The 14,087-nt window shown below is 41.9% G+C and overlaps 1 protein-coding gene across 2 annotated transcripts in view; it reads left to right on the top strand.

The window, feature by feature from the left end:
* Positions 1 to 867: 867 nt before the first annotated feature.
* fancl (FA complementation group L) overlaps positions 868 to 14,087 on the top strand; it is a gene marked incomplete at its 3' end in the record, with an annotated part of 40,607 nt that continues 27,387 nt past the window's right edge. For both annotated transcript variants that reach the window (XM_079248549.1, XM_079248548.1), the window contains exons 1-5: positions 868 to 1,049; positions 1,425 to 1,483; positions 1,607 to 1,667; positions 2,128 to 2,184; positions 8,044 to 8,141. In XM_079248549.1, the coding sequence (XP_079104675.1) occupies positions 963 to 1,049; positions 1,425 to 1,483; positions 1,607 to 1,667; positions 2,128 to 2,184; positions 8,044 to 8,141 (362 nt within the window). In that variant the 5' untranslated portion in view covers positions 868 to 962. The remainder of the gene's footprint in view (positions 1,050 to 1,424; positions 1,484 to 1,606; positions 1,668 to 2,127; positions 2,185 to 8,043; positions 8,142 to 14,087) is intronic.

The following is a 14,087-nucleotide window of genomic DNA, read 5'->3' as shown; positions in this document are numbered from 1 at the left end:
GCATTTGAGTCCGCTTCTTTGATCCGAATCAGAATTCGTTTGCCACATTCACATATCCCAAAACAAAGTGGACTTTCTGAGCAAACAGACTTGGATTTGGTTAAAAAATGCTGATGCGAAAGTGACCTAAAACTACACAAGCAATTCCACACCATGAGACAGTGGAATATAAAACAAAGTGCACATCCCAAAGCTACAGGTGTGACCAGAGGAATGTACAGTTCTGTGTCACATAGAGAGCAGAATCCAGGCTCACTGGGTGCAGGTTCGTCACTGAGTTACAATTCTGCTGAATGTCTGGATTTGGTCGAGGTAACATTCACTTGTCTGATGATTCAGGTTTTCTCTGTCAGGAACAGCTCTGTTGCGTCTTTCTCAATCCATTTATTTCCCTTTCATTTTAAGTGATTGTTTCCACTCTGCTTGTTTGCCAGCATAGTGGCTGGGTCCAAAAATCCATCAAGGCATAGCATAAGATACAACTCAAAGCCTTATTTATTTATTTATTTATTATTGCTATTTTTGTTCCCCGAGTTTTTTTTTTTGGTTTTTTTTTTTTTTTACATTATTGTAAAAATGCATGTTGAACTTTACCCTTTTTAATCCCAGTCAACACCCTTATAGCATTTCAAAATGTCAGCTATAGCAAAGTTTTCTTGGTTTCCACGCTATTTCATTCAATGTTCTGCAAAAACGTCCGACTTTTTTTGCGCTCCTTGAAAGCAGCTTCATGACGTGTTACTGGTTTTGCTTCTGGTGGCGGGACTCAGACTGGATTTCCTGCCAGTTCTAGGCTGTACTAAATCCTTATTTAGCTCATATAAGTTTAAAGTCCTCTTCTCCAGTGATTATTTGGGACCACAGAGTGACTGAAGTTCTTGTTTTCTCCACCGACAGAGACCACAGGACGTGAGCTAGGAAGCAGCCAGCCTGGTCTGACTGCTGAAAGTTTCTAAATATAGATGGAAATCACATTAATCAAAGACAATCCTCTATTATTACCTCTAAACAAGGAGAAAACAGACTTCGACGGCTTCATCACTGTCCAGGTGACCCTGTTTTTGTGATTTCGGATGTTCTTCCTCTTTACTATTAAAAAAAAAACAAAAAAAAACCAAAAACAAACTCCGAGTTCCGTTCAATTATCCACTAATTTAAAGACTTTTCTTTTAAAGACACGTATATGAATGCTAAATTGTAATTACGGCTACTTAACTAATGTTACCATACACCTGGTAAATTCGGCTTATTTTAACCAAACCTTCTTCCAGTTTAAAGTTGATTTTTACTCATGTTTACTTTGCAGTTAGGATCGTTTCAGAGGACATTGAACGCATCATTTACTATGCGATTGCTGCATCCGTCTTCTGATCATGGTATAATTTGAGCATAAATTATGTTTTATTTCTTTATTTGTTTTGCAGGGAAGAGACTTCAGAATGAGAATATCTCTACCACCAGATAAACAACTGAAACGGGCAAAGTACAAAGTCCTTACTTCCCACGAACGCATCATGAATCTATATATCAGCCATCATTTAACCAGAAAATATATATTTTATCAACTGATTCTTCAGTAGCTGTATCTGTTCCTCTGTCCTTGCAGGCTGTACTGCTGCTGGCAGCTGAAACACCTGTTGCGTGGGTATGAGGACATAATCAAGCAGGTAGAAAAACAGAATAAACTTGCTGCTGCCATCTATGATCAAAATCATGTCATTTGCTCTGTTTTGATACATGTCTTGTCATGTTGTTTTGCATTGCTGCATAGTTCCCAGCGTCCCTCTTGCTCCCTCTGTCACCCGTCAGACTGTTCTCACACAGAAGCAGCAGAAAAAATATATTTATTTTTTTTCCCTGTTTAATTAACATTGCCTGGAAAATGTCCCTATTTGTTATGTGGCCCCTCAGGGTTATTTGGATGAGATTGATATTTCACCCTGGGCTGCAAAGTTCATTATTTTCCCAGCCTTTAAGCTATCATTAATTATTAAAGCTGGTGGCAGCCCCCATTAATCACAAACACTGTTTGATTTGAATGGCTGGCCGAAGGGAAAAAAAATAGACACTGTCACTTCATTATCCCTACATTTAGAGATGCCTTTTCTCTGCTGTTTGACTTCTCAGAGGCTGCAGCAGTCGGACTGTCTGGCCAGTTTTATTCTGGAGCTGAAGACTATCTTGGTAAGAAGTGGACTTGTTGTTTTAATACTTGGTCACCATTGCTTTATGAAGAGCAAGTAAAGGGAAACTTCGGGCTTGTAGAGATTTAGTTGGGTTAATTAAAACTGCTTCTGAGCTCAATTTGACAATATAATGGCAGCAATCTGATGGCAGCAACACATCTGTAAAAAGTAGTTCCAGGATGGTGTTTGGCATCATGTAGCATCGCTTCTTCTTCTCCTAACATCTGTCTGTAAACATCTGGGAAGTGAGGAGACCAGTTGCTGGAGTTTTAGGGGAGACATGTGGTCCTGTTCTGGTCTGATGCAGGATTCCAGCTGTTGCTGGATTGTTGCCTTCATGATGCTCCAGATGTTTTGTACTGGTGGAAGGTCTGGACTGCAGCAGACCCGTTCTCCTGCTCCACCATGCTGCTGTGATGGATGCAGGATGTGGTCCAGCATCGTCTTACTGCAAGGTTTTCGTCCTGTCTGGATGGGAGCAGATGGTACTTTGCAGCATTGATGGAACTTTACAGATGTGGCGGCTCTCCACATGTGCTCTGATGCAACCCCATCCCATCAGAGATGCAGCTCTTCTACTGTCCACTGATAACAAGCTGGACGCTCCCTCTCCTCTTAAAGGGACATTGTGTAACATTTACATCCGCCTGACGTCGGAATCGTCGCTACAATTCTAACGCATGCGAGTTCTGGCACCTCACTTTCTGAAAAACAGGCATCGTAAGCCAACGTGGACCAAAAAGCCTCGGCAACACCGAGAAATAAAAATATATATTATAACTATGGTAAACGCAACCGAATGAAAAACGTTTCTTTAAGCAACGTATTTACTACTACTTACTTGTCGAGAAGAAAGTTGGCAACTTCGGCATCCCTTTTAAAACCCTTCTCCGTCTTCAGCTCCTTCCACCTGGAGAAAACTAGTCCGATGTTGGTCCTTGTGTTCTGTATTTCCTGGTCACGCTGCCTTTTACGTGTCCTTTTGCGCTGGCGATGGCGAACAGGGCTCCCGTGCTGCTGCATATCTGTGGTCCTCCATCTTTGTTAATAATTTAACAGGATTTTCCCCGCTGACGGCGAGCCGTTGGTTCTAGCAGCTTTAGGCGTTTTAAAACGGCAAATTCACTGATAACTTTCAGCCCAGTAAAATGCCTAATTTAGGTCATTGAAAAAAATAATTTGATTAATAATGCAGTTCTTGGATTAACTAAACAAGTGGAACACATCTGGAGCTTTATAACAAGAACTGGCGATTATTTATTCCGCCGTTGGGGAAGTTTGTCCCTCCCCGGAGGTTGGATAATTTCACGATTGCAGACTGTCATGGCGCGCCCTGCTGGCGTACCCGTTGAAGAAGAAACACATCTAAAATATTTCGCTTTATGTGAATGTGTCGGGCTTCTAACACCAAAGATAACGCACATACACTACTCACAAAAAGTTAGGGATATTTGGCTTTCAGGTGAAATTTATGGAAAATGCAATATGTTCATGCTACAGTGATATAATATGATAAAAGTAAGACATTTAAGTAGAAGGATGCACTACTGATTTCCTCATCTCAAAAAATTCATTCAACACAAAAGGTAACAACAATGGTAGTTACACCACAACAAAAAATTTGAACGTCTCAATATCTCGTCATGAGCCCTTGAGCATCACTTACAGCTTGACAACGATGTCTCATGCTGTTCACAAGGCAACTTATTGCCTGCTGAGGCATGGCATCCCACTCTTCTTGAAGGGCAGCCCTCAGGTCATTGAGGTTCTGTGGTGCAGGGTTTCGAGCCTCTACACGACGGCTCAGCTGATCCCACAGGTTTTCAATGGGATTCAGGTCTGGAGAGAGTGCAGGCCATTCCATTTGAGGTACACCAGTCTCCAACAGCCGTTCCCTGATGATGCGGCCTCGATGAGCAGGAGCATTGTCGTCCATGAAGATGAAATTAGGCCTGTGCTGTTCATGTAGGGGCACAATCACTGGATTAATGATGTTATTCAGGTAGTATGGGCTTGTCACTGTACCATTCACAAAGTGTAGGGCAGTTCTGTACCAAGTGGACACCCCTGCCCACACTGTAACACCGCCACCACCAAAAGCTCGCCTGGTGACAACAGTGGCTGATGCATAGCGCTCTCCCTGACGTCTCCAACATCGTTGCCGGCCATCATTTCTGCTCAGTGTGAATCGACTTTCATCAGAGAACAGCACTGAGGCCCACTGGTTCCTGGTCCAGCGTAAATGCTCCCTGGCCCATGCAAGACGATGATGCCTGTGCCTGGTGGTGTGGTCAGGTACCCGTGCAGGTCGTCTAGCACGCAGACCATGCTGATGTAAACGGTTTCGAATGGTCTGACGTGACACTTGGGTGCCTCTCACCTCTCTTAAACGTGCCTGGAGTTGAGTGGCATTCATCATCCGGTTTCTCAGGGCAGTGTTCACAATGTAGCGGTCATCAGCACGGGATGTGGCCAAAGGACGTCCACTTCTAGGCCTTTCTGTGACTCTTGCAGTCTCTCCATATCTCTGTTGCAACCTGCTGATGACACTCTGTGACACTCCAAGCTCAGTGGCCACTTCTGTCTGAGAACGTCCTGTTTGAAGCATCGCAATGGCAAGGGACTGTTGTTCCATTGTTAGGTGTCGTCTTGGTCTCATGATGTCAAAATGTGAACAGCATGATGAGGACAACTGTTTAAACACCAGCTCTAATTGAACCAGGACATTTATTGGTCAATTCAAGGATCACACACCTGCCGTGATTTTTGCCGTTAAGCTCCTTGTTAGAGAACAGCAACTTGTGCAAAATTTATTGAAACATTTAACAGTTGGACATGTGCATTTAAAAGCTTAGAGAAGATCACATTAAGTTCACCTGCACAGGTTTGAATGCATTTTAGGCTTGTTGTGAAATTTCACCCAAAAGCTGAATATCCCTAACTTTTTGTGAGTAGTGTATAAATACAGAAATTAATTTTGATCAGTTAACAACAAAAAATCTCACACAATGTCCCTGTAAGTCTGCAGGACACGCCGTCCATTATCAGGGATCCCCAACCCTGGACCGGTTTCCTGCAGGTTTTCCAAGTGTTCCTGCTGGGACACACCTGACTCGAACTCAGACAAGCTCTGCACATGTCTGCTAAATACACACTGATTAGAATCAGGTGTGTTGCAGCAGGGACACTTGGAAAACCTGCAGGACTCCGGTCCTCGAGGACCAGGATTGGGGATCCCTGCCTCAGATCATTTTAAACGAGCTTTGTTCCCGAGAAGATCGCTGCGTTCCTGGATCCTGTTCACATACAGCTTCTTCTTTACATAATGGAGCTTTAATCTGCATTTGTGGATTTCAGGATGAACTGTGATTTCTGGAAGTCTTCCTGACCCATATCGGGATTTCCAGTAGAAAATCACGTCTGCTGTCAATTAGGGCTGGGCAATATATCGAATATACTCGAGATATCGTGGCTAGTCCCCTGTGCGATATAGAAAATGCCTATCATTCATTCACATTTGAGTATCCTGTTGTCACGCAGGTGTTTTTAGCTGTGAGCGGGGTTTTCTCCCTCCTCCTCGACTCTGCACCGCTTTGCACAGAGAGTTAAAGCAAGCGCACCTCGTTACGTACATAACGTGAGCTACGTGCTACGTCATGAGAGGCAGCGTGGAGCCACTGTTGCCAACTTGGTGACTTACTCGCTAAATCTGGCGACTTTTTTTGTGAAAAGCGACAAATCTATCGACTTTTACTGGAGTTATTGGAGACTTTCCTGGTGTTTTGGCGACTGACTTTAAAGCGCATATTGTAAAGTTATTGTCAGAACGAGAGTCTCTCCCCGTCCTAAAGCACTCAGTCGCTCCGGCTGCAGCTGCAGCCAGTCAGAGGAGCAGAGAGGAAACCTGCATGACTCCACCTACAGTCACAATGAACAGCCAAATCCGCCACTGATCCCGCTCTGGATTACAGAGGGGGACGTAAATTGCAAAGTTTTTCACGTCACGCAAAAATAATTAATTCTATTTGATTACATTCACAGCCTCTGTCACTTACTCACCTCATCCACTGTGTGTGTGAAACAAGCATATTTATCTAGCTCGTCATGTCTCTAGAAAGTACAGAAAGGAGTGGGAATCAAACCCTGAATTAAAAACTGGCTGAAGCCGTTTATTGGAGACGATACGAGGACATTCTGCCTGTATTATAAGACTGATTTCTACGCTAAACTCTGCGATTAAAAAAAATACACGACAACTCGAAAACGTATCCATAAAGCAAAGCCTTATAGTAGTTCATCATATGAAAAGTCCCCCCCTAGAGCACGTATTTTCATACGTTGCATTTATTACATCATACAAATGCACTTTATTTTGTTTTAAAATGACATGTTTCTGCCGCTGCTTTAACTGTTCAATAAATACGGTTTTGATCAATTTGCTTCGTTACAATTTCATCCTTTTGGCATGAATGTTTAAAATCAGCATATCTTAATGCAGTATGAACAATTATGTTTTAATGTAGACATAAAATCATCTTACTGATGTGATTGTATGCACCAAAGCATTCATTCAAGGCTAAGGTAAATATCGAGATATATATCGTATATCGTGACATGCCATAAAAATATCGGGATATTACTAAAAGGTCATATCGCCCAGCCCTACAGTAAATGCAGAGGTGCCTGAAGGCCCCAAGATCACCAGCATCCAGTTTTGATGTGGATAAATAAAGATTGGACTCTGGAGCACTGGAAGATGGTCATGTGGTCTGATGAGTCCAGGTTTATCCTGTTCCAGAGGGATGGGAGGATCAGGGTGAGAGGAGAGGCAGATGAAGTGAAGCAGCCATCACGCCTGGTGCCTGTGGGGGCAGTCTACGATCTGGGGTTGTTGTAGTTGGTCCGGTCTAGGTTCAGCAATGTTAAGTGCTCAGAGAGGAGATCAGCTGATACCTGAACACGCTGTATGAGCCAGTTGTTTTCCCAGAAGGCACTGCTGTGTTCCAAGATGGCAGGATTCATCAGGTTCTTATGTGAAAGAGTTTTCCAGAGAACTTGAGACATGAGATTTTGCCTGCAAACTTTAGTTTTGGGCGTAGTGGTTAGCACTGTGGCCTCACAGCAAGAAGGTCGCTGGTTCGATCCTCGGCTGGGGGAAGGTTTGGACAGCGGTCTTTCTGTGTGGAGTTTGCATGTTCTCCCCGTGTATGCGGGGGTTCTCTCCAGGTACTCTGGCTTACTCCCACCATCCAAAGACATGCATGTTAGGTGACGACTATTTACTGCAAAGTTGTCGTCGGAGGCAGCAACCTGCTGCTCTTCCTTAGCTGCAAGAATGTACACTTCTCATGATAATATAGTCTGTTCGTAGCTACTCTACTACTGGAATTCTTCTCAGTCGGCGTGGAAAATGTGGTGAACGTCCAGTCATGCATGGTTAAAAAAAACACAAGTTTGGTCTGGTCCCCCAGCGTACAGAGATTCCTTCTGATATTCCAAATCTTTTTATATTATATAATGTTGGTGGTGGAATCTATAAAGTTATCACAATTTTAGACTGAGGAACATTTTTTCACAAATTCTTCTATAATTTTATGTTTCATTGATGGATATTTATCCATCTTCACATCTGAGAGACTTTTCTTCTCTGAAATGCTCCTTTTATACCCAGCCATGCTGCTGATCATCTGCCAGTTAATATAATTAGTAGTCAAATGCTCCTCCAGTTGTTTTTTATTCGTACCAGTTGCTTCCGGCCTTTTGTTGCTCCTGTTCCAGCTGTTTACAGATGTGTGGAACTGAGCCTGAACATGTTAGTCTGAGGTTAAATTAGGAAGTTTTATGTGTGATGTTGCAGGAAGTGGGACTGAAGAGCCTCCGTGACTGCCACTCCATTCTGCGTCCTCAATACTACACTCAGCTCATCTCCGAGATGGAGACGCTGGGCTGGGACAAGTAAGTGGACATTCAGAGAATTAACACCTGCTCTGCAAACTGGTTTTAAAAGAGCAATAACTGCTTAGTTATTGCTTAAAGTTAAAGCATTCAGTGTGGGGCAGGTTGGCTCCGACCCGTCTTAGCCATCTTTATGTGTCATCAGAGAAATGTGTGCTTATTTTTAAACAAACATTTATGTTTTTAGTTACTTTTTGGTGCAAAATGTGTTTGTAAATTTCTTCAATAGCTATGCAGCTGATGGTTATACATGTATTTGTTATACATTTAGAAAGATAAAATAGTGAAAGCAATTCAATATTGAAGTTTATAAAAAAAAAAAAAAAAAAAAGGAGGCATCTTGTATAAAACAAAACAAACAAACAAAAAACAAAAATTCTGTTCTCGGTTACTTGGTTCCCAAACAAAGGACAATCACAACTGTGGATTTTGATTTTGATGTCCTGTATCAGAAAATGTGTCAGTCAGACTCCCAAGCTCTGCTGTGTCTCAGAGGGCGAAACTTTAAACTCTTTCCTTCTTGAAATCTGCTTTCTGTTTACATCAAATTTTCTCCTGACTCATATTTACTTTCATTTTTATTTCCCTAAAAAAACTCCACCAATACTTAGATTCATGTTTTGTATTTTGACAAGGTAATCTGACTTCTAATCTTTTTTTTTTTTTATCATTCGGAGGGTAAATCATCTGATTTCCAGTGTGCAAGTGAATGTGCCATCAGTGCAGCAGCTGTAACCAAATAAATCATTGTCAAAAAATGTTTATATAAGCAACTATTTCTAACTTTTAATTCATCAAATTTAAATAAAATGCAGCAGAATGAAGTGACGGGGATGTCCAGATTTTAATGAAAAACCAGTACAGTTTGAGCATTTTAACACATGACGACAGTAGCCGAAGAGCGATGTTTAATTCCACCAAAATACAGACGAGGAAGAAGTAAATACTTTTTAATAATCTAATATTTTCTATGTATTAATGTGTTGGAGCCGTGCAGTCCTACTCTTCTTTTTCAGCACAGTTTTTATCACTTTGTCCACTCATACTGTAATAATGTGCTTAAATATGATTCTAGACTAGAGATCTAAAAAGAGGAAGAGGGTGAGTGGAGTCGTGGTCTCTCCATGTCCATAAAATACCCTGCTGGAATATAACATTTCAGACACAGCAGGCATGCTCTGTGTGTTGTTGAATAAAAGCAGGTTATATCCTTGCGGCATGATACACAATTACTGGATAAAGAAAATAAAAGTAACTTCATAAACACCTTGCAGCACTCTTGGTTTGCAGCCTGACGGGGTCCCACTCAGCTGACCAAAGACTGAACTGTCCTAATCATCCCCAGAAGGGGGTACATTCATGCAACTATTGGCCAAAAACCTTCCTCTCTGTAAAATAAAATCTGTTGCCAAATTCACAATAAAACCATTTATCTGAGACTGTGAGATCAGATGTAGGACCCTGTAAACCGCCTGGATTCACTACTCCTGTGGTTCCCAAGCTGTAGTGGAATTATTTAAGTACATAAAAGGAGCATAAATAAGGCTCTAGACTGTACCCATGAACTCCGGAGGCTCCCTGCAGTCCAAGACAATTGCAATAAATTTGAAAGTTTCCATTTTGTGGACCATGTGGACTGACTTCAGCACATTGCCTCTGATGTATGGTTTTTCTGTCTGTAATCACATGGATTTGACCATCCACAACGTAGCTGTTAAAATTGACCGAAGTTTTTAAAGTTGCCTGGTAATCCTTAGATACAGCTAACAAAAACTACATGTTCACTTGTCACCTGACATATTCCACAACTTCCCAGTCATTCCCAACATGCTAATGTCCCTCCACAGGTGTTGGAACTGGAATTTAAATTATTTGGATCCTCTACCTTGTGCAGACTCCATCATAATAAATTTTTATTGCTGCATTTTCTCCAACCAGGTTTATGTTAATAGAATCAAGTTGGATTAACTGTTTTCCTTATAGAAAACCCAGTAAGGGATGCACGATACTGGATGTTTGGCTGATATGCTGATATTTTACCACTCATTTGGCTGATATTTGATTGGGCGATTTTATCATAGACTGTATATAAAAGATAGATGGAGACTCCGTGACGTCACCCATAGGTTTCTGAAGAGCTTAATTGAAGCTCATTGGACAGTTTCTACCATTGCAATCTGGGCAATGTCACGCGTGTCGTCTCACACGGAAAATACAAAAATGGGCAAAGAGGTAGAGCTGAAGGGGGATGTGAGCGTGGGGGTCAATGATTGACGTCAATCAAAACTCCGACTTGACTTGAGCTAAGAGCAAACCGAGCTAACGGGAGCCAACCAGTTAACAGAGGCAGGTAGGCTAAAGCTAAATCACGCTGTTAACCCACTAAAAACCATGGTTCTACATTCCTCTCTGTTGAAGTGGGATATCGGGTACCTGTCAATCAAAAGGACACACCCCTAAATATTACTTCCAAATGGAAGAGTTAAAAAAAAATCACTCCACCTCACATTTGTCATGAAGGTAAACCTGAACTATTAAACCTAAAATGGATTTTTGAACCAGGCTGTAAACATGTTTATTTCTGCTGTGAAGTTCGTCATTTTAACATGGGAGTCTATGGGCATTCGCTCTGTTTTGGAGCCCCTAGTGGATGAAGGGGGAAATGCAGTTTTTTCCACTTATGTATAGGCTTCAATTTTAACTACCGTAGGTTGCCGCTTGGATTTTATACAAGTCGTTCAGCCGGTATGCCAATACTACTCAGTTGAATAATATCCAATATGTAGATATTTTATTACTCATTTGGCTGATATGCCAACATTATATTTGCTGATATCCAGTATGCTGATATTTTAAAACTCATTTGGCCAATTACCTGATACTGATTCCATCATGACATTCCTACGGGTTCAGCACATAACAGGAGCTTTTGTTTGGTTGGTTTATTATAAAAGTGGAATGGCCGACTTCCAGTAGTTCATTTTAAAGCTAATATCAGCCGATACTGGTATTTAACTGTTACGGTACTGTCGCGCCTCTCTCATAAATACAAACAGGTGGTAATGATTGTATTTAGCAAAGTCTTGGCAAGACTTCTCAAACACCTTGGTTACCCACCACAGTGTTGGACGTCCAATAAGAACAATCAGGAAAAATGTCTTTTAGACTAAAATCCTGCATCCTACCAAGTCATCGTAGATCAAATGCAGCAACCATTAAAGCTGCAGTAGAACCACGAAGTAGAGTTCTGGATCAGTCTCTACTCCAACACCTGCTTCAAACGACTGTTTTGTCTTTCAAAGGAAACCAAGTGATATTAAAACAATTATTTTCTCTTAATGAACATCATGTTAACATGGTTCCGTTCCCCATTTACATGGTCCCTGGGTACTGTGGAAGTAATTTGCCGGTGGAATTGCTTGTTGATGGAGCGTCTTTCATTCAGGGATCCAAGCTCTGTGGGATTTTTGTCTTTGTAAAACCTTTGTTCTTCTTCTGTCCATGCATGCAAGTAAGTGGAAATAAAGACCAAAAGAGCTACTTCTGATTATTAAATAACTTATTTTCTTTCACTTAACCTAGTAAGAAAGATCAATGGTGTGAGATGTCTATATGGTAAGAAACCTTCACTACTTTATATGGCATTTGGAGCGCGCCCCACCCCCCCTCCTCCTTTTTCTCGTCTTCCTGCAGTCTAAACTAGCGGAACAGCCTGCGAAAACACAGCTCCACATTAACAAATGGTTCTTAATGACTTCCTTATTTTTAGTTATTGAGTTATAGTTAAATCCAGGTCACATTTAATAAAGCTCAGCCCTGGTGCGGTGACAGGCCCGGCTAATACGGTTGTCTCTCGTCAGGAGAAGGTGGGGGAAGGGGGGTGGTGCTTTGCAAGAACATATCTGTTCTCCCCCAGCTCGGATTAAGCTGTGCCGACTACACTCATTTTCCACTTTCCTATTAATGACCACGACTGCAATTATGATATTAGCAAAATTCAAATGTCTCTAATTGAAGACTCTCAGGTTTTAATAGGAGGGGGGGGGGGGGGTGGGTGGGGGCGTGAAGGTATACTTTATGCTGGAAATGGGACTGACATCATTTCCAGTGTGGAGTTATGGTTAGGAAGCATTATACACAGTGGGCCTCAATCTCCAAAGCACTCGAGATTCGCTTAGTGTCTTAATTGGTATGGGGCGTGCTAATAGCCACTAGGGGTTTCAGCTGTAATTCTGTCTGCTGATTGGCCAGTTAAGTGAGTCTTCGCTACCTCCGCTTGTCTCCGTTTTGCTCTGAGTGTGGTCATCTTAATAAGCTGGGGTTGGCAAACCTGTGGCAAAAAATGCGTTAATTAATGTAAAATGAGGTCAAGTAGGTCAGCCACCGTCACTCTGTTGCCCCACAACGTAACCCTGGAAACGCCGAGGCTCATTACGGACACAGCTGGTACTCCCCTGTTCCCCGGCGAGGCATCGCTCCTTCTTATCCCACCGTTATCCCTCCATCACACTGCGTCGCTGCTCATCAGAGGTCAGCTACGGCGGCTTTCTGACAGCAGAGCTCCGGTGGGCGCGTCCAGGCTCAGAGCGGAGGGAACGCACCGTTACCAACAATCTTCTCTTCATGGGTTTTCTTTTTTTCATTATTAGGTCAACTAATAAATTACTTCTCTAACCTGTGATATAAATGCAATCACAAAAAGGAACTGGGAATTCTCTGGTCACACCCACTAAGTAATGGGAGCGTCTTGTTGGCGCGTTGCTGGTGAGTATGTAGGTTAGGTTACGGTACGCCTCGGCTTGTTTTGCTCGCATGCGACGTCGTCCTCCGTTTTCTCTTCCCAATGCCATCATTGTGGCCGTGCATTTCGGATGCAACACACAAGCATGACATATGTGTTGATCTCACCATTCATGAATCACTTTGGCAACACACACATAATTACAACCATGCAGACACACACACACACACACACACACCAACTTGCGGCGTGTGCACTGTCTGGAAGCGGCTCACTTGGCTGCGGAGTTTGCAAATGGGAAGCTCTCATCAGTCTTCCCAGCAAGACTTCTGGCTGTCACGCTGTTTCCATCACGGCCAAGCAGGGGCAGCAGCTCGTCCCTGCTCTCCTGGGTGAGAGACCCCAGTGGTAAGAAGATGGAAACGCGTGTTAGTGATGCGCTGGTGACTTTTCCACACCTCCTCTAAGAGGACCAGGACTTAAAAGTTTGTTGATGTGGAGTAATGAGCTGATTGACTTTTCCACACTAGTGACATCTTGATGTTACCGGCCTTGATTTTCTCAAACAATTTATATATTTATTATGATCATTATATTATTATTCTTCACTTTTTGCTGATTTTTATTGATGAAATTGATTCTAAATAGTGTTTTCATTCTGAGGTGATGTGGTTCTTGTATTTTATGGTTATTTATTAATGAACAGATCATCGAGGAGATTTTGTATTGATTCTGTGTTTTTACTGTAAGTTAAATGTAATTATTCTACAGTACAGTGATGGTGTGTAGAGGAGAAACTTTTCTCTTTAGCACAACAACTCACAATTAGCATGTTGACACATTTAGTCCGCTATCTGAACTGATTGCAAATCAATATTTCTGTTTTCGGCCAACCAGGGGTTAAAGGTTCTGGTTTTGTGATGTGTCTACAAAAAGGTCTGGATTGAAGTAGAAACTTCATTTAAGATTTTTAGCCAAACAGTGAACCAGTGATGATTTTTCACAAATAAAGACACTGTGGTGAAGTTTCTATATCAGGATCACAGGATTTTTCCTCCATCAGCCTAATTTATTTGTTTTTTTATTTTTTTAGCAACTTTAAACTCTGCAACAGATATTTTAATGAACCTGTTGGCAGGAAATAATGCAGTAATAATGCATAAAGTAAAAAACAACCAAAAAAACCAAATACGCTGTCAGATGAT

This window comes from Telmatherina bonti, assembly GCF_933228915.1.
Source record: "Telmatherina bonti genome assembly, chromosome: 11".
Taxonomy (NCBI): domain Eukaryota; kingdom Metazoa; phylum Chordata; class Actinopteri; order Atheriniformes; family Telmatherinidae; genus Telmatherina; species Telmatherina bonti.
The sequence above is the reverse complement of the archived record's forward strand: the minus strand, read 5'-3'. Positions and strand labels throughout refer to the sequence as shown.